The 19,730-nt window shown below is 48.3% G+C and overlaps 1 protein-coding gene across 1 annotated transcript in view; it reads left to right on the top strand.

Annotated features, from left to right (window-relative positions):
- Window positions 1–6,922: 6,922 nt before the first annotated feature.
- Window positions 6,923–19,730, top strand: part of LOC111155157 (solute carrier organic anion transporter family member 2A1) — a 79,833-nt gene continuing 67,025 nt past the window's right edge. The window contains exon 1 of the mRNA XM_022515234.1: window positions 6,923–7,074. Coding sequence (XP_022370942.1) covers window positions 6,979–7,074 — 96 coding nt within the window. The 5' untranslated portion in view covers window positions 6,923–6,978. The remainder of the gene's footprint in view (window positions 7,075–19,730) is intronic.

Genomic DNA, 19,730 nt, shown 5'->3' with positions numbered 1-19,730 from the left:
TGTGCTGCTCCCCTGTCATCTTGCCTACACTCTTCTGCCTGACTACCATCACAACCCCAAATCTGTTCTCCATCACGACCATTTGTCATTCTGAGAATGTTCCATAAATGAGCCATGCAATATGTAACCATTTGAGACTGGCTATTCTCGTTCAACATAATACCCTTGAGATCCATCCAGGATGTTGCTTATATTAATAGCTTGTTCCATTTTATTGCTGAGTCATACTGCATGGTATGGATGTCCTGTGATTTGTCTAACCATTCACCTATGGAGGGACATTTCGGTTGTTTCCAGTTTGGGGCTATTACAAGTAAAGCTGCTACAGATAATCATGTACAGGTTTTTGGATAGATAAAAACTTTCATTTCTCTGGAATAAATGCCCGAGAGTGCATTTGCTGGGTTGGATGGTAGTTGCATGTTTGTTTGTTTGTTTGTTTGTTTTTTAAAGAAACTGCCAAACTTTTTCCGAAGTGGCCGTACAGTTTTACATTTGCACCAGCAGTTTAGGAGAGGTCCAGTTTCTCTACATCTCTGACAGCATTTGGTGTTGTCACTACTTTTTACTTTAGCTCATTCAGATGGGTTTGTAGAACATCTCAACCTGGTCTTCATTTGCATTTCCCTAATAGTGATGTTGAACATCTTTTCGTGTGCTTATTTGCCATGTGTATGTGCTCTTCATTGAAATGTCTGTTTGTAGACTTTGTCCTTTGTCTAATCAGAATTTTTACTATTGCTTTGAGAGTTCCTTATATATATTAGATACAAGTCCTTTGTTGGGAATGTGGTCTGCAAATATTTTCTCCCAGTCTGTAGCTTATTTTTTTATTCTCTTAACAGGGTCTTTCACAGAAAAAAAAAAAAAAGTGTTTGGATTCTGATGAAATCTCATTTATCGATTTTTAATTTTCTGGGTCCTACTTTTGGTGTATGTCTAAGAACTCTTCACCAAATCTAGTTCCTGATAGTTTTCTCCTATGTCTTCTCGTAAAAGTTTTATAATCTTGTATTTAAATCTATGATCCATTTTAAGTTCATTTTTGTATAGGTGTGAGGCTCACTCTTTTTTTTTTTTTTTTTTTTTTCTGTAGTTATCCAATTGCCCCCTCACCGTTTTTGGAGAAGACTGTCCTTTCTCTACTGAATTGCCTTGGCTCCTTTGTCAAAAGCCTGTTGGCCATGCTTGTGTGGATTTATGCTGGGTTTTCTGTTCTGCTTCACTGATGTATATGTATATCTCTCTGCCAGGACCACACTGTCTTGATTACTGTAACTACTCAGCAATTCTCGCTGTCAGGTAGAAGGTTGACTTTAGTCTGCGGTGGTATGTGTTTATCTTATCGTTACCACATTACATACATAACCCATTCAGCTTCCCTTCGACGTTGCCTTTTAAGAAGATACAAAGGCAAATTTGAACCTCACTTTTAGTAACTGGATGGGATCTTATGTATTTCTGTGCTCCAGCTTTTCTTCTGGGCTTAGCTGAATAGTTGTCTTTTCCTTTAAGCTTGATTTGTTAATCTTCGATCCTAAACCTTTTTTATTCTCAACAACAGCCCTACAAGGGCGATTTCAGCATCTCTATTTCACACTTGAGGAAATGGAGGCTCATTCAAGGCCACCTGTCCAGCGAATAGCAAGCAGGAAATCCCTCTCAGGGTCAGCTCACTGCCCAGCCCTCTCTTTCCTGTGGCCACAGAATGCCTCTCGGTTCTGGATTCTCTCATCTGTGAACGTTTGGACCTGAGTTCAGTGATCTCTGAGCTCCTTGCAAGTTCTCAGATTCTCATCTCATGCTGTTCAGTTGCTGATAGAGATGAGACTGGGAGCAGGGCCCAATGGGTCTGAGCTTTGCTGGGAGACCTGCTGTGAAACCTGGCAGAAATGGAGGGTGCAGATTGGCAGGTCGTCTTTGATCAATGCTCAGCTCTCTCAGTTTGGAGGGCCTTGATTCCCTGGGTGTGTCCTCCTATTTGGGATGGATTACATTGGATCAGGGTGCGGAACGAAACCAAGGTAGGGAGTGTCAGGCTGCACCATGGGGTTGAAGGATGGGTAGATACTCCAGGGAATAGCCCTCTCCCAGAGTCAGTCCTCCCAGCCTCTTTGCCCTGTTGAACAAGATGCTCAGGAGGCTCAGGGGAAATGCTGGAGGCTCTGGCATGGGGGCGAGGAGAACCAGCCTGGGACACTAACCCTAAATGAATTAGGGACAGTCAGTCTGGTCACCATTGGTGCTAGCTCCCCACAGGGCTGCCCCCCTGCCCCCCAGAAAGTAGGCACACTAACCCTTTGGTAGAAATTTAGTGTGCACCTAAGTCCTGTAGAAATCTGGGAGTTCTGGTAACAAGTTTCATTTTGTTTCATCAAACATCAGTAATACCTCTTTATGTTCCGAAGAATGTTTCATCTAACACCCCTGGGAGATGCTGGCCTAGAGCACAGAAGGCCTCAGTTGAAATGCAGATGTCATTAGGGAGGGCGGCAGTAAGCCAGGGTTTGTCCAGCTGTCCCGCCGAGATGCCCTGAATTCTAGGAGAGAGTGAACAGGTTTCCACATGGGGTAGACAAGAGGAGGAGTGGATGAACCAAGAGTATTCCATTTCTGGGATATTTTATGTTTTATCTTAAAATCAAGTAAATTTTATGTTTTCTTCCATAGTATAGCTATATGTTTCCAAATATGTTGTATTTCCCCCAAAGTCCTGCATTGATGCTCTAGGAAGCTATGCTATGTCTAGCTCGTGTCTCCCAAATGTGTCTCCCAGGTAGAACATACCAAGTTTGGGAAACACGACGCAGGGAGACCTCAAGTCAGAACTAGTTTATCCAGTTAGTTCACTCAGCCAGCTTGTCAAGTGAAGAGGGAACCGTACCTAGATAGTTTAAGTGGGACAGCTGTGGGGTGTGGATGTCAGCCGTTTCCTGGGCTGATCCCTGTGGGACCCCCAGCAGATGAGCCAGCTAGAGAATGTACTGAGGTCTCTGTGGGCTTGGAGGAAAAGGATAGTAGTAGAAGGGAAGGGCAGGGAGAGGACAGTAAGCTTTCTGAGTCACCCTTACCCTGCATAATGGGCTGCCAATAAGTTTGCAGGATGGGAACATCCTTTTTTTGGGAAAGATTTTATTTATTTATTTGAGAGAGTGCACATGCAAGAGAGAAAGAGAGAACATGAGCAAGGGGAAGAGGCAGAGGGAGAGGGAGAAGCAAGTTGCCCACTGAGCAGGGAGCCCGATGTGGGCTTCGATCCCAGGACCTGAGCCAAAGGCAACCACTTAACCCACTGAGCCACCCAGGTGCCCAGGATGGGATTAGACTGCCCGCTTTCTCAGTCCCTTTCACATCCTTCCTGCCTTGTGCCTCAGGCCCCTTTGAAATCTTCCTGCTTTGTCTTTGATTCTCAGTGCATTTGAGGGAAGTGTCGGGAGCTGAACATTGGCGCGGGCGCTTGGGGCTCGCTCCCTCAGGAGCCTCTCCTGAGCGCCCCCCTTGTGAGGCTCCGCACCAGCTATTACTGCTTGCGCTTGGCTGCCTACATGGCTCCCAAGCTTCCAAGAAGCAAGAGTCGTCAATTCCCCTCCTCTCAACATGACCACCAGCCTCGTTTTGCCCAGGACTGAGGCAGTTTCTGGGACACAGGACTTTCAGTTTTAAAACTGGAAGAGTTCTGGACAGGTTGGGACAAGTTGGTCCCCCTACTGCCTCCCTCGCTGTGACATTGTACAAGAATGGACTTCCACCTTGACTATGGGGCAGAGGGGCTACTGATGGAGGGTCAGGGATGGTGCTCGGTGATGGAAATAAACCTCCAGGATCTATGGCAGGAAGAGGTTGTAGTCTTCCAGAGAGAAGACGAGCAGGAACCAGGACACTGTTGGTGGGGCTTATGGAGCAGCAGCCCCGTTATTCCTTCTTATTTGTATGCAGATATCCCCCTGCCCAGTCCTGTCTTCCTTGCTCGTCATGATATATAGCATTTTTAACATCTCATACAAGTGATGATAAAAACTGACCTGTGGAAAGATAGTGCTTCTTGGCTTATTGAATTTCAAAATTGTACATGATAAGAAAGACCATCTGCTTAAAGGCACAGGAATCCTCCTGACAATGTCCTTACCTCTGTTGACATAGCCCTAGTAATGGGGAACTCATCTGCTCACAAGGCAAGTCCAGGAACCAGTAACACCACAGGCTTTAAGTTTTTCCTATGATGAGCTGAAATCGTCCCTTTCCATGCACGTCCCCAGAGGAAAGTGAGCAGAACCCTCTCTGCCTGGTTGCTCTCCTACATATTTCCAGTAAAAAGCAGTCTCCCTTCTCCCCTGTTTCTCTAACTGAGGAGTTGCTTGGCAGGGTTGAAATGGAAAGCCAGGTGGTCTAGGCTACCTTCCTCTGAAAGCTGAACCAGCTCTGAATTTGGGCATTGCTAAAGGCTATGTGTGGTCCCCAAATCTTTTTGTCCCTGACCACAAAGGTTTTCTTGTGGGTCCTAGTCACTGCGAGGAGTTTGGTTTACCATTCGTGAAGGAGCCTCCAGCTTTGTGGAGGCTGGTGGGCCCTGAGTTTTCTGGAACCAGCAGAGACCTTCCCATGATGGGGACCTCTGCCCCCACAGACTCTGCAAATCTGTTATGCCTTCATGAGTTGTGAGGCCCGCCCCAACCCCTTCGTCACACTCTTCCTCCTTACCCCCATCTTCCTCTATTCTTACCTCTTGCTCTCACTCCCCCCTGACTCTGCATCCCTTCATGGAGTGTCTGTGCCAAGCCTGGAAGAGCCCTGGCTAAATCATTGTCTATCCTCTGGCCTCCAACGAGATGACATCTCTCAGGAGGAAGTAGAAAAGAGGCTCACAGGGGCCTCTGTCCTGACTTTATCACCAGAGTGCCCAGCAGGGACCCTCACAGAGGGATCTGGCCTAATGCCAGCAGGAACATACTTGTGGGATGTACTCCAGGAATACACCCCACACAACCCTCCCATTCCAAAATGGCAGGGCCAAATAATTATAGAACCAGCCTTGTCTTTTGGGTCATCTCCACCCCGGACCTTGTTACTGACTTGGAAAGTGAGCCTACAGGGCCTTGTGGTTGTCCATTTCATTTCACATTGCCCCTGATGTCAGGAAGCTGCCCTCCTAGGCTCACTGCAGCCTGGGGCTCCTTCTTCTTCATAGTCAGTATCCCAGGAAAGCACAGTCCTACTGAATCAACATGTAAATTTAACATGTAGGCACGTAAAACTCACAAGGAGTGGGGACAAGCCTGTTTTGGTTGCCTGAAAATTACAAATATTCAGAATTCACTCCTTCGGCAACACATTTTTATTAGTAACAATTATGATATGATCTTCTGAGCTATCATCACAAAGATGGATACATTTTATCAGGGCACATATGTATGGGAAAATATATGGGGCATATGGATATTTAACTGTGAATGCAAATACATTTGGGGGAACCTATTATGTGCCAATTAGTGAAATAATAAGCAGACCTTTCAGAAATGCTATCTGACTGAATCCTACCTCCCATGCTCCAAGATGCATATTATCACATTTTATAGTGGATGAAACTTTTAGGCAACTCATGGGAATTGCCACATTCCACAGTGACAAAACTGGTATTTGGGACTCTGTCTTATGACTTTCCTTTATGGCTGCTTCCTGCATCCCACCACAAATCCCAACCAGCTGGGGCACCTGGCTGTGTCGGTCAGCTAAGCGCCTGCCTTCAGCTCAGGTCATGATCCCGGGGTCCTGGGATGGAGCCCCATGGGGCTCCCTGCTCAGCAGGGAGCCTGCTTCTCCCTCTGACCCTCCCTCGCCGCACTCCCCTGCTCATGGGTGCTCTTGCTCTCTCTCTCAAATAAATAAATAAATAAAATCCCAGCCAGCTAAGCCAGAGCTTTACTACTTCAGTCCTTCATACCAACAGACACAAGCAGGGCTACTTATTTATATGTATTATTTTATTTTCCTAAGCCAACTTTGACAATAGTGGCCCTGAAAGTCTTCGTTCCTCAGCTTTCCTCTCTTTCCCCTCCCCTGTGCTCATCACGCTAGACAGATACGACAGCTGCACAGCACACAGGCGTTTGGACCAGGGACCCAGCCAGAAGAAGGTGGCTGAGAAGCCCTTCCTAAAGAATAAATGGAAACCCAGTCAGCGGAACAACATTTTGTTGTTCACAGCGGAACAACGTGTGACGTGAGTCACACGTGCTCAGAGGCTTATAATGAGGGAATGACTTGTATATCTAGCAACTGGAGAGTCAGATGCACCAAGGGACATCCATCTATGGAATATTTACAATTTTTTAAAAGTTTTCTTGAGAATAATTTAAACTTGCTCGGTTCTCCTCCTGCCTCTCCTGCCCCCGAAGCCCTGCCAACCTCTCCTCGGGTCCGCTCTAGTCGCCAGCGGGTCGGTCCCCGCTGAGCCCCCCCGCCCCGCCCCTCCAGTCCTCCGGGCGCCCCCACCCTCGTGCAGGCTCCTGCCCCCACCCCCGGCCCCAGCCGCTACCTCCCCTCCTCGGGGCCCAACGCCCCCCGCCGCCCAGTGGCGGTCTCTCAGTGACGGTCAAGCCTCGCAGGTCCCAGCCAGGCTCCGGGAGCACAGACGACCCCGGGCGTGGAGCGAGGTTACGCGCCGTGGGCCGCCGCGTCTCACCTGTCTGAGGGGGCGGCCGCGGCGGGGGCGGGGCGGGGGCTCGCAGCGCCTTCGACAGCTACGGAGGAGAGGGAGGAGGGAGAGCGCGTTTCATCATCGGCGACCGCGGCGGCCACTTATAAAACTTCTGGGCGCGCACTCGCTCGCGCAGTCTCCGCGCTGCGAGCCTCCTCCGGCGGCCGCGGCCACTCTCACCAGCCACCCGCGCTGCAGCCCCAACCCGAAGCGCCCGGACCCTGCCCGCCCCGCCGCCTGCCCGGGCCCTGCAGCCGCCGTCCCGCCCCGCCGGGGCCGCCACCATGGGGTTCTGGCCCGAGCCCGGCGCGCGCCAGGGCAGCGACGCCTCTTCGGGCAGAACCGGCCGCTGTTCCCGCTCGGTCTTCAGCAACATTAAGGTGAGCGCAGAACTCGCAGCCGTCGGCGCCCAAGCCGCCGCGGGCTCACCTCCGGCGGGCGCCGACATCGGTGCTGCGGAGCCGGAGGGGGACGCCGAAGCGCTGGGGCTTCCTCTCAGCCCTCGGTGCCGCGGCCAGGGACGCATCCCCGGGGCCCGCGGCGGGTGAAGGGGGCCCGCACCGAAGAGCTCGCGCTGGGCGGGTATGTGCGTGTGTGCGTGTCTCCGTGTGTGTGCGCACGCTCCCACACCCTCATCGGGGCAAGAAGCGGGACAATGACAGTACCTGCCTGTTGGTTGGACTCTTCTCAGTTGGCAACTGTCCTGCTCTTCGACTGAAACAGAACTCGCGGGGTACTTTTTCGGTCTCCGGCGGGCAATGAACTTCGGGGAGGGGTGGCTTGGAGGTGCCGGGAAAATGACAGGCTGTGTGGTTCCTCGGAGCTGGAGCTCAGAGCCTAACTCATCCTGGGGTGGGTGGCGGAAGGGATGTTCTCCTTCCCTAAAAGCAGCAGTGCCCCCGGCACTGCTACCTCTCTGCGCCGCTGCCTGCAAAGTTCAGAATTCCCCCCAGGGGCTTGGCAACCAATGCTGCGTGCTTCCTGGTCTGGAAATGGCCCCAGGGAGGCAGCAGGCCCTCGCAGTACGTTTAGTAACACGGAGCAGGTGCCTCTCTCTTGGCAAGGTATTGGGAATGGGTGAAGATGGGGTGTAGGTGGCCGAATGGAGAGGTCTCTTTCTCCCGCAGGGGGTTGGGGAATGCTTGCACTTCCTCCCGCGCTCCAGGGGGACCTGGAATAATTGAATCCACACTCAGGCTCTTTGGCTGGTTCTGCCTGGGCAGAAACAACCGCGAAATGCACCTCCTGGGAGGGTAGAGGGGCTGTGGTGAGGACTGCAGAGCCCACATGAAGACTTCCCCACCCCCTACCCTCGCCCCGGGGTTGGGGAGGGAGAGGAATGGTCCTGAGAGGTTCTTTCCAGCAATCATACAGTCAGGTGGGGCTAGGTAAAGCCTCCAGTGGTGCAATTAAAGGCAGAATGGGGAGAGGTGTCCCTGTGGACTGATTATTTGAGTGTTCAACAGAAAGGGATCTGGAGGTCACAGTGAATCCCACCTATATACTTACTCATATTGTTAGCAGTGGAGCTGGGATCCCCACTCCTGCTTCTGCCCTGTCTCCACACCACAATAAATAAAGGCTGAGTTGATTCCATGGTTGGGTGTCAATAAGACACAGAAATTTTGAGATCGTTTCAGATAACCCTCAAATTGCCTCACCTTTGGCCAGACCTGGATGAGAACACTGTGTGCCGTTTTGGTCCCACCATTCAAAAGAGACTTGGAGAAGTTTCAGCAGAGAACTGTAGAAAATTTGGTGTTTATAAATTAGGGATTGGGAGGAAAGGGTGGGAGCAACAGCTGGGTGGTCCGAAAAGAAAGAGGCCCAGGAGAGAATCAGGGTGGGGGCACCTCTCCCTATTTCACCAACAAGGGGAAGTGGGGTAGCTTGCCGCAGAACAGTTTTCTGACAGTGAAGGTCACCTGCAATGAGACTGATCCATTTAGACCTGCCCTGAGCCCCAAAAATAAGTTTATGGCAGCAGTGCCTTTGAAGATCTGTAAAAATGAGATAATTTTTCATATGTTGATGATTTAACCACATGTGCCTGAGGCCTGGACCCAGGCCAATGGGCCTCTGAAAGGTTCATACCAGTTAAGAGTTTTTCTTAATTCAAAATCAGATCCTCTTAATTTTTATCTCCATGGATCCATAGTAACTCTGAAACCAAAGTTTAGAGAGACTTCAATTAGCTACTCTTAGTCAACCTGAAATCAGGTACAGTTTGGATATCTCAAGGCAAATCTGGGGCCTGGAATTCCATTAGTTAAACTCATGTAAGCCTATTTTTCCAGAGGGCAGTAATAATTGTCTGGGGAATTGCAATTTCCTGGGAGATTCCCTCCTCCCAATGAGAGGTTGGGTGACTGCCCTGCACGCTCTCTCACTGGTGGATGGACTGTGTGTGTCTTGTGAACATGTGTGACATGGGGGCTAACAGGGGACACCCAACCTAAGGACCCATCATTTCCTGGGTTCCTCAATGCTGAGGCAGACTAAATGATTGGCTTTGTGACATTCCTACAAAACCCTACAGACCATATGGTTTAGGGGGAAGGGGATGAGGCCAGGAGACATAGATCCAAGATGTAGATCCAACCTCTTACTAACACATGGCGGGGGCATTTCTCACCTTTCCTGGGCAGCAGAGTCCTTATGTTAAAACAACAACCACAAACAAAAAACAGGTGCTGAGAATGATCCCCACCTCATGGGGGCTCCTTAAGGATTATGTGGGATGAGGCATAGGAAATGGGTCCTGTAAACCATGCAGGACTCTCCAGGATTGGCATCAGTAAGATGTCAGTTCTTGCCTCAACAAACAGGATGCACGTTTAAACACCATTTAGGATCTGTTGTTCCACCAATTATGCCTCACATGGGACATAGTTAATAGTTAAGAGAAACCACAGTTAATGTCCAAAATAGATGTAATTGTAGCTAACCCTAATGGAGCTATCTGGATGTACCAAGAACTTTGGATGTATTCCACCTATGATTAATCCCCATTACAACTCTACCTAGTGGATACTATTACTGTCCCCATTAATGATGAGGAAACCAAGGCTTAGTGAGGTGTGGACACACAGCCAGAAAGGAGTGGAGTGTTGAGGAACTAGATATGTGAAACCCCAGGGTTAGAGTCTAACCGCCATACACCCTGCCCTCAGCACCACACAACGCTGCTCAGTTTTGGTTGAGCACGTGGGGAAGCTGGAGGTACGCTTGTTCTAAGGGGTCAGTGCTTTCTTCAGGCCCTGCTGACACACACGAATCCCAGCTGTGAGCAGGGGTTGCGGTTCATAGCTACAGGATGGATGTCTCCAGTCAGAAATGGGCTCGTCATACCTTTTCACTCTTCACAACTCTCCCCTAAAGGGCCTGGTGGCTCTCACTTAGGGGGTGAGGTTTTTGTACTCTCTCCTGTAGGGGTAAATACAATTGTATTTATTCTGGAGACAGTCCGTATTGCCTCTGGCTACAGGATTCTTAAGAAGTAGAACTCCTCCCTAGTCATTGTCAGAGAGAGCAATTCAACCTCCAGAACTCTAAATTAAAAACAGGTTCATTCGGAGATGATGGGGGTAGGGGTGAGGAGGAAGGAGAGAGCTTTTGTGGCTACTGGGTCCTGGCAGCCTCAAAGAGATCTGTTTCTTCTTAAAATGAACTTTGAGGGGCCCAACGGAGGTTATCTTACAAAAGGAGTAGACCATTGGTAATTGCTGCCCAAATTTCAGGAACTCCCACACCTCAAGCCCCGGCATAGGGAAATAGTGTATATCCAGTCAGGGAGGGAGAATCCAGCGGGGATGGAGGGCGGGGGATGCACAGTGGGAAGAAAGGGATAGACAGATCTCACAGCATGGCCTGAGTGCCCAGTGACCACTGACTTGGGAGGGAGGCACCCAAATGAGAGAGAGGTACTTTATCCTGGCCTGTGTCTGTAACTTCCTAAGGCCTCTGACCCCCAAATGTGGGGAGACAGCTTAGTCTTAACTTCCTGGGCTTAACCTCTTGGTTTCCAGAGGAAAGTGCTATATGCCACCAACCTGACTGTTTATGCCTGGGGAAAACACTCTCAAGAGAATCCCTGGGCCAAAGAATTCCTTAACTGACCTCATGGATTAAGAGGTGCCCACTCCTCCTGCCCTGGGGCTGGTGGGTATTTCTCTGATGTTGAGGACACCATTTATTTATCCCCTGGGAGGGCCTAGCTTGCCCTGCTTATATGTGGGGGTATGGGGAGGGAAGAACAATGGGAACTGGTTGGGTGGGGGTCACAGGTCACTCCGACCATCTTCTCCTGGGATGATACTCAGGACCCCACTCCTGGTAATGAATTGGGACCTATACTGCCACAGAACAAAGGGAAGAGTGATTTATGCCTCACAATATGGATCACTTATCTTATCTCTTTCTGATCATTTTCTTTTGTCTGTGACTTTTTTTCCCCATTCTAGGAGACGAAGATATGATGTTGGGATGTTGGGTTGGGAGCATGGCTTTCCCTCACCTTCTTTTGTTCTGTTTGTAGAATGCAGAGGAACGTAGGTGGTCCCCAATGCAGACATCATCCCTCCTTGTTCTCCCTCTTCCCACCCCTGCTTGGTTTTATCCCGTCAGTGGGTTTAGCCTCCTCCAGCCCTTGCTTCACCCCACTTTCTGCCTGTGGAGGCACTGGCCTGCAGAGAGCTCCAGTTATGTGCCAAAGCCGGAGAGCTGGGCATGGTGAGGCTAAGAAGAAGCTTGGGACGCTCCTGGGCAGTGGCCCCCATTTTATATCATAAGTTCATGACCGTGTACTTGGGCATTGCACTCTCAGTATCTGTTAACAAGGACATAAAGAAATAGGTATGTGAATTTACACTCGTCTGTACCACAGGACCAGCACAGATGGGTCGTCACTGTGGTCCTTGGGGGCTCCTTTTGAGGGACCATGGGAAAAAGTTGAGTCCTTAGTACAGACAAAGCTTGATTTATTTGAGTTTAAAAAAAAAAAACAAAAAACCTTTTTATTTTGAAACAATCATCTATTCCTAGGAAAAATAGTGCAGAGGGGTGCTGTGTACCCTTCACCCAGTTTCTCCCAGTGGCTCTGTCTTAATTCTGCACTATAATACCAAAAGCAGGGAATGGACATTGATACAACGTGTGTGTGTAGTTCCATGCCGTTTTGTCACACGTAGAGATTCGTGGAACCATCACCCTACTGCCTCAAGACACAGAACTAGTTCTGTCACCACCAAGATCTCTGTTGTGCTGCTCCCCTGTCATCTTGCCTACACTCTTCTGCCTGACTACCATCACAACCCCAAATCTGTTCTCCATCACGACCATTTGTCATTCTGAGAATGTTCCATAAATGAGCCATGCAATATGTAACCATTTGAGACTGGCTATTCTCGTTCAACATAATACCCTTGAGATCCATCCAGGATGTTGCTTATATTAATAGCTTGTTCCATTTTATTGCTGAGTCATACTGCATGGTATGGATGTCCTGTGATTTGTCTAACCATTCACCTATGGAGGGACATTTCGGTTGTTTCCAGTTTGGGGCTATTACAAGTAAAGCTGCTACAGATAATCATGTACAGGTTTTTGGATAGATAAAAACTTTCATTTCTCTGGAATAAATGCCCGAGAGTGCATTTGCTGGGTTGGATGGTAGTTGCATGTTTGTTTGTTTGTTTGTTTGTTTTTTAAAGAAACTGCCAAACTTTTTCCGAAGTGGCCGTACAGTTTTACATTTGCACCAGCAGTTTAGGAGAGGTCCAGTTTCTCTACATCTCTGACAGCATTTGGTGTTGTCACTACTTTTTACTTTAGCTCATTCAGATGGGTTTGTAGAACATCTCAACCTGGTCTTCATTTGCATTTCCCTAATAGTTAGTGATGTTGAACATCTTTTCGTGTGCTTATTTGCCATGTGTATGTGCTCTTCATTGAAATGTCTGTTTGTAGACTTTGTCCTTTGTCTAATCAGAATTTTTACTATTGCTTTGAGAGTTCCTTATATATATTAGATACAAGTCCTTTGTTGGGAATGTGGTCTGCAAATATTTTCTCCCAGTCTGTAGCTTATTTTTTTATTCTCTTAACAGGGTCTTTCACAGAAAAAAAAAAAAAAGTGTTTGGATTCTGATGAAATCTCATTTATCGATTTTTAATTTTCTGGGTCCTACTTTTGGTGTATGTCTAAGAACTCTTCACCAAATCTAGTTCCTGATAGTTTTCTCCTATGTCTTCTCGTAAAAGTTTTATAATCTTGTATTTAAATCTATGATCCATTTTAAGTTCATTTTTGTATAGGTGTGAGGCTCACTCTTTTTTTTTTTTTTTTTTGTATCTGTAGTTATCCAATTGCCCCCTCACCGTTTGTGGAGAAGACTGTCCTTTCTCTACTGAATTGCCTTGGCTCCTTTGTCAAAAGCCTGTTGGCCATGCTTGTGTGGATTTATGCTGGGTTTTCTGTTCTGCTTCACTGATGTATATGTATATCTCTCTGCCAGGACCACACTGTCTTGATTACTGTAACTACTCAGCAATTCTCGCTGTCAGGTAGAAGGTTGACTTTAGTCTGCGGTGGTATGTGTTTATCTTATCGTTACCACATTACATACATAACCCATTCAGCTTCCCTTCGACGTTGCCTTTTAAGAAGATACAAAGGCAAATTTGAACCTCACTTTTAGTAACTGGATGGGATCTTATGTATTTCTGTGCTCCAGCTTTTCTTCTGGGCTTAGCTGAATAGTTGTCTTTTCCTTTGAGCTTGATTTGTTAATCTTCGATCCTAAACCTTTTTTATTCTCAACAACAGCCCTACAAGGGCGATTTCAGCATCTCTATTTCACACTTGAGGAAATGGAGGCTCATTCAAGGCCACCTGTCCAGCGAATAGCAAGCAGGAAATCCCTCTCAGGGTCAGCTCACTGCCCAGCCCTCTCTTTCCTGTGGCCACAGAATGCCTCTCGGTTCTGGATTCTCTCATCTGTGAACGTTTGGACCTGAGTTCAGTGATCTCTGAGCTCCTTGCAAGTTCTCAGATTCTCATCTCATGCTGTTCAGTTGCTGATAGAGATGAGACTGGGAGCAGGGCCCAATGGGTCTGAGCTTTGCTGGGAGACCTGCTGTGAAACCTGGCAGAAATGGAGGGTGCAGATTGGCAGGTCGTCTTTGATCAATGCTCAGCTCTCTCAGTTTGGAGGGCCTTGATTCCCTGGGTGTGTCCTCCTATTTGGGATGGATTACATTGGATCAGGGTGCGGAACGAAACCAAGGTAGGGAGTGTCAGGCTGCACCATGGGGTTGAAGGATGGGTAGATACTCCAGGGAATAGCCCTCTCCCAGAGTCAGTCCTCCCAGCCTCTTTGCCCTGTTGAACAAGATGCTCAGGAGGCTCAGGGGAAATGCTGGAGGCTCTGGCATGGGGGCGAGGAGAACCAGCCTGGGACACTAACCCTAAATGAATTAGGGACAGTCAGTCTGGTCACCATTGGTGCTAGCTCCCCACAGGGCTGCCCCCCTGCCCCCCAGAAAGTAGGCACACTAACCCTTTGGTAGAAATTTAGTGTGCACCTAAGTCCTGTAGAAATCTGGGAGTTCTGGTAACAAGTTTCATTTTGTTTCATCAAACATCAGTAATACCTCTTTATGTTCCGAAGAATGTTTCATCTAACACCCCTGGGAGATGCTGGCCTAGAGCACAGAAGGCCTCAGTTGAAATGCAGATGTCATTAGGGAGGGCGGCAGTAAGCCAGGGTTTGTCCAGCTGTCCCGCCGAGATGCCCTGAATTCTAGGAGAGAGTGAACAGGTTTCCACATGGGGTAGACAAGAGGAGGAGTGGATGAACCAAGAGTATTCCATTTCTGGGATATTTTATGTTTTATCTTAAAATCAAGTAAATTTTATGTTTTCTTCCATAGTATAGCTATATGTTTCCAAATATGTTGTATTTCCCCCAAAGTCCTGCATTGATGCTCTAGGAAGCTATGCTATGTCTAGCTCGTGTCTCCCAAATGTGTCTCCCAGGTAGAACATACCAAGTTTGGGAAACACGACGCAGGGAGACCTCAAGTCAGAACTAGTTTATCCAGTTAGTTCACTCAGCCAGCTTGTCAAGTGAAGAGGGAACCGTACCTAGATAGTTTAAGTGGGACAGCTGTGGGGTGTGGATGTCAGCCGTTTCCTGGGCTGATCCCTGTGGGACCCCCAGCAGATGAGCCAGCTAGAGAATGTACTGAGGTCTCTGTGGGCTTGGAGGAAAAGGATAGTAGTAGAAGGGAAGGGCAGGGAGAGGACAGTAAGCTTTCTGAGTCACCCTTACCCTGCATAATGGGCTGCCAATAAGTTTGCAGGATGGGAACATCCTTTTTTTGGGAAAGATTTTATTTATTTATTTGAGAGAGTGCACATGCAAGAGAGAAAGAGAGAACATGAGCAAGGGGAAGAGGCAGAGGGAGAGGGAGAAGCAAGTTGCCCACTGAGCAGGGAGCCCGATGTGGGCTTCGATCCCAGGACCTGAGCCAAAGGCAACCACTTAACCCACTGAGCCACCCAGGTGCCCAGGATGGGATTAGACTGCCCGCTTTCTCAGTCCCTTTCACATCCTTCCTGCCTTGTGCCTCAGGCCCCTTTGAAATCTTCCTGCTTTGTCTTTGATTCTCAGTGCATTTGAGGGAAGTGTCGGGAGCTGAACATTGGCGCGGGCGCTTGGGGCTCGCTCCCTCAGGAGCCTCTCCTGAGCGCCCCCCTTGTGAGGCTCCGCACCAGCTATTACTGCTTGCGCTTGGCTGCCTACATGGCTCCCAAGCTTCCAAGAAGCAAGAGTCGTCAATTCCCCTCCTCTCAACATGACCACCAGCCTCGTTTTGCCCAGGACTGAGGCAGTTTCTGGGACACAGGACTTTCAGTTTTAAAACTGGAAGAGTTCTGGACAGGTTGGGACAAGTTGGTCCCCCTACTGCCTCCCTCGCTGTGACATTGTACAAGAATGGACTTCCACCTTGACTATGGGGCAGAGGGGCTACTGATGGAGGGTCAGGGATGGTGCTCGGTGATGGAAATAAACCTCCAGGATCTATGGCAGGAAGAGGTTGTAGTCTTCCAGAGAGAAGACGAGCAGGAACCAGGACACTGTTGGTGGGGCTTATGGAGCAGCAGCCCCGTTATTCCTTCTTATTTGTATGCAGATATCCCCCTGCCCAGTCCTGTCTTCCTTGCTCGTCATGATATATAGCATTTTTAACATCTCATACAAGTGATGATAAAAACTGACCTGTGGAAAGATAGTGCTTCTTGGCTTATTGAATTTCAAAATTGTACATGGTAAGAAAGACCATCTGCTTAAAGGCACAGGAATCCTCCTGACAATGTCCTTACCTCTGTTGACATAGCCCTAGTAATGGGGAACTCATCTGCTCACAAGGCAAGTCCAGGAACCAGTAACACCACAGGCTTTAAGTTTTTCCTATGATGAGCTGAAATCGTCCCTTTCCATGCACGTCCCCAGAGGAAAGTGAGCAGAACCCTCTCTGCCTGGTTGCTCTCCTACATATTTCCAGTAAAAAGCAGTCTCCCTTCTCCCCTGTTTCTCTAACTGAGGAGTTGCTTGGCAGGGTTGAAATGGAAAGCCAGGTGGTCTAGGCTACCTTCCTCTGAAAGCTGAACCAGCTCTGAATTTGGGCATTGCTAAAGGCTATGTGTGGTCCCCAAATCTTTTTGTCCCTGACCACAAAGGTTTTCTTGTGGGTCCTAGTCACTGCGAGGAGTTTGGTTTACCATTCGTGAAGGAGCCTCCAGCTTTGTGGAGGCTGGTGGGCCCTGAGTTTTCTGGAACCAGCAGAGACCTTCCCATGATGGGGACCTCTGCCCCCACAGACTCTGCAAATCTGTTATGCCTTCATGAGTTGTGAGGCCCGCCCCAACCCCTTCGTCACACTCTTCCTCCTTACCCCCATCTTCCTCTATTCTTACCTCTTGCTCTCACTCCCCCCTGACTCTGCATCCCTTCATGGAGTGTCTGTGCCAAGCCTGGAAGAGCCCTGGCTAAATCATTGTCTATCCTCTGGCCTCCAACGAGATGACATCTCTCAGGAGGAAGTAGAAAAGAGGCTCACAGGGGCCTCTGTCCTGACTTTATCACCAGAGTGCCCAGCAGGGACCCTCACAGAGGGATCTGGCCTAATGCCAGCAGGAACATACTTGTGGGATGTACTCCAGGAATACACCCCACACAACCCTCCCATTCCAAAATGGCAGGGCCAAATAATTATAGAACCAGCCTTGTCTTTTGGGTCATCTCCACCCCGGACCTTGTTACTGACTTGGAAAGTGAGCCTACAGGGCCTTGTGGTTGTCCATTTCATTTCACATTGCCCCTGATGTCAGGAAGCTGCCCTCCTAGGCTCACTGCAGCCTGGGGCTCCTTCTTCTTCATAGTCAGTATCCCAGGAAAGCACAGTCCTACTGAATCAACATGTAAATTTAACATGTAGGCACGTAAAACTCACAAGGAGTGGGGACAAGCCTGTTTTGGTTGCCTGAAAATTACAAATATTCAGAATTCACTCCTTCGGCAACACATTTTTATTAGTAACAATTATGATATGATCTTCTGAGCTATCATCACAAAGATGGATACATTTTATCAGGGCACATATGTATGGGAAAATATATGGGGCATATGGATATTTAACTGTGAATGCAAATACATTTGGGGGAACCTATTATGTGCCAATTAGTGAAATAATAAGCAGACCTTTCAGAAATGCTATCTGACTGAATCCTACCTCCCATGCTCCAAGATGCATATTATCACATTTTATAGTGGATGAAACTTTTAGGCAACTCATGGGAATTGCCACATTCCACAGTGACAAAACTGGTATTTGGGACTCTGTCTTATGACTTTCCTTTATGGCTGCTTCCTGCATCCCACCACAAATCCCAACCAGCTGGGGCACCTGGCTGTGTCGGTCAGCTAAGCGCCTGCCTTCAGCTCAGGTCATGATCCCGGGGTCCTGGGATGGAGCCCCATGGGGCTCCCTGCTCAGCAGGGAGCCTGCTTCTCCCTCTGACCCTCCCTCGCCGCACTCCCCTGCTCATGGGTGCTCTTGCTCTCTCTCTCAAATAAATAAATAAATAAAATCCCAGCCAGCTAAGCCAGAGCTTTACTACTTCAGTCCTTCATACCAACAGACACAAGCAGGGCTACTTATTTATATGTATTATTTTATTTTCCTAAGCCAACTTTGACAATAGTGGCCCTGAAAGTCTTCGTTCCTCAGCTTTCCTCTCTTTCCCCTCCCCTGTGCTCATCACGCTAGACAGATACGACAGCTGCACAGCACACAGGCGTTTGGACCAGGGACCCAGCCAGAAGAAGGTGGCTGAGAAGCCCTTCCTAAAGAATAAATGGAAACCCAGTCAGCGGAACAACATTTTGTTGTTCACAGCGGAACAACGTGTGACGTGAGTCACACGTGCTCAGAGGCTTATAATGAGGGAATGACTTGTATATCTAGCAACTGGAGAGTCAGATGCACCAAGGGACATCCATCTATGGAATATTTACAATTTTTTAAAAGTTTTCTTGAGAATAATTTAAACTTGGGGGGAAGGGTTCATTCTATGATCTGAAGCAGAGGCTGCAGGATAGGCAACCATAGGCTGAGATGATCCAATTTTTTAAGTCACGGGAAGAGTTGAAGAGGGTACACCTAAACAGATAGTTCTCTGTGTGAGAAGCCCACAAGTGGTTTTGTTTTCCTTCTTTGTGACTGTCTGTGTTTTCCATTTTCTATGGGGGAAGGGTTCATTCTATGATCTGAAGCAGAGGCTGCAGGATAGGCAACGATAGGCCGAGATGATCCAAATTTTTAAGTCACAGGAAGAGTTGAAGAGGGTACACCTAAACAGATAGTTCTCTGTGTGAGAAGCCCACAAGTGGTTTTGTTTTCCTTCTTTGTGACTGTCTGTGTTTTTTATTTTTCTATGGTAAATGTCCTGCACTTATAATTAGAAAAAAGCCCTAAAGCTTGTGGTGACACCCACACCCCCCTTTGGTGGATACAGCGAGACATTTGTTGTGGGATATGAAATGCCATATAAGACGAGAGGTGTCTGGTCTCCTGGTACCTAAGGATGGAGCAAAGGTGAAGCCAGGATGGCCGGCAGGGGTGTGGGCTCCTCTAGAAGGACCGTTCCTGCAGTTCCCACCACTGTTCCCACTGCATTATTACATTTGTTTTTGTGTTTGAGTCTTATGGCTCCTCAGAGTTGGAGGTGAAGTCAGAAAGCAATACTTTAATTCTCTTTTTTAAGACTTTTTTTTTTTTTTTTTAAATTTGAGAGAGAGAAAGAGCACGAGTGAGGTGAAGGGCAAAGGGAGAGGGAAAAGCAGACTCCCTGTTGATCAAGGGAGCCTGGGCTGGATCCCAGGACCCTGGGATCATGACCTGAGCAGAAGGCAGCTTAACTGAATGAGCCAGCCAGGTGCCACAACAATACTTTAATTCTGAAAGAAAGGCAAAACTGTGGAACATTTTCTTCTTGGGGAAGATTTGAGAGGCATTTCTCTACTTCCGTCTGTGCTCTCCTGGTGCCCACTCCAAGGGGCTGGCTCAGAGTTTGGGAATCCAGCCCTAAAGTTGGCCAAGCATCTTAGGGAAGTGAGTGTATCTGATGGGCTCCATGCCATGAAGGAAGAGTGGGCCTGAGGGAGAGGAAGAGAGGATAGAGGCTGGGACAAGAACTGCCAAGTACTGCCTGGGATCTTGTCCTGAGCCTGGACTTTTACACCTGGGATGATGCGGGGACATCCTGGGTGGGTTTTCTCCCCGTCAGTTGGTAAGCAGTGATTAACGCTCCCTGTTGTATGATAGCACTTTACAAGTGTTGTATTCAGCAGGGCTTTCAAAACTCTGAGGCCAGGAATGGTGTCAGGAAGGCTGCCTGAGATGCATTCATTTTGTTCATTCATTCATGCAACATGTTATCATCGATCAACTACCATCAACCATCGAGGAT

This window comes from Enhydra lutris, unplaced genomic scaffold, assembly GCF_002288905.1.
Source record: "Enhydra lutris kenyoni isolate GAN:26980312 unplaced genomic scaffold, ASM228890v2 scaffoldscaffold39, whole genome shotgun sequence".
NCBI lineage: Eukaryota > Metazoa > Chordata > Mammalia > Carnivora > Mustelidae > Enhydra > Enhydra lutris.
Note: the sequence above shows the minus strand (reverse complement) of the source record. Positions and strands in the feature narration are given on the sequence as shown.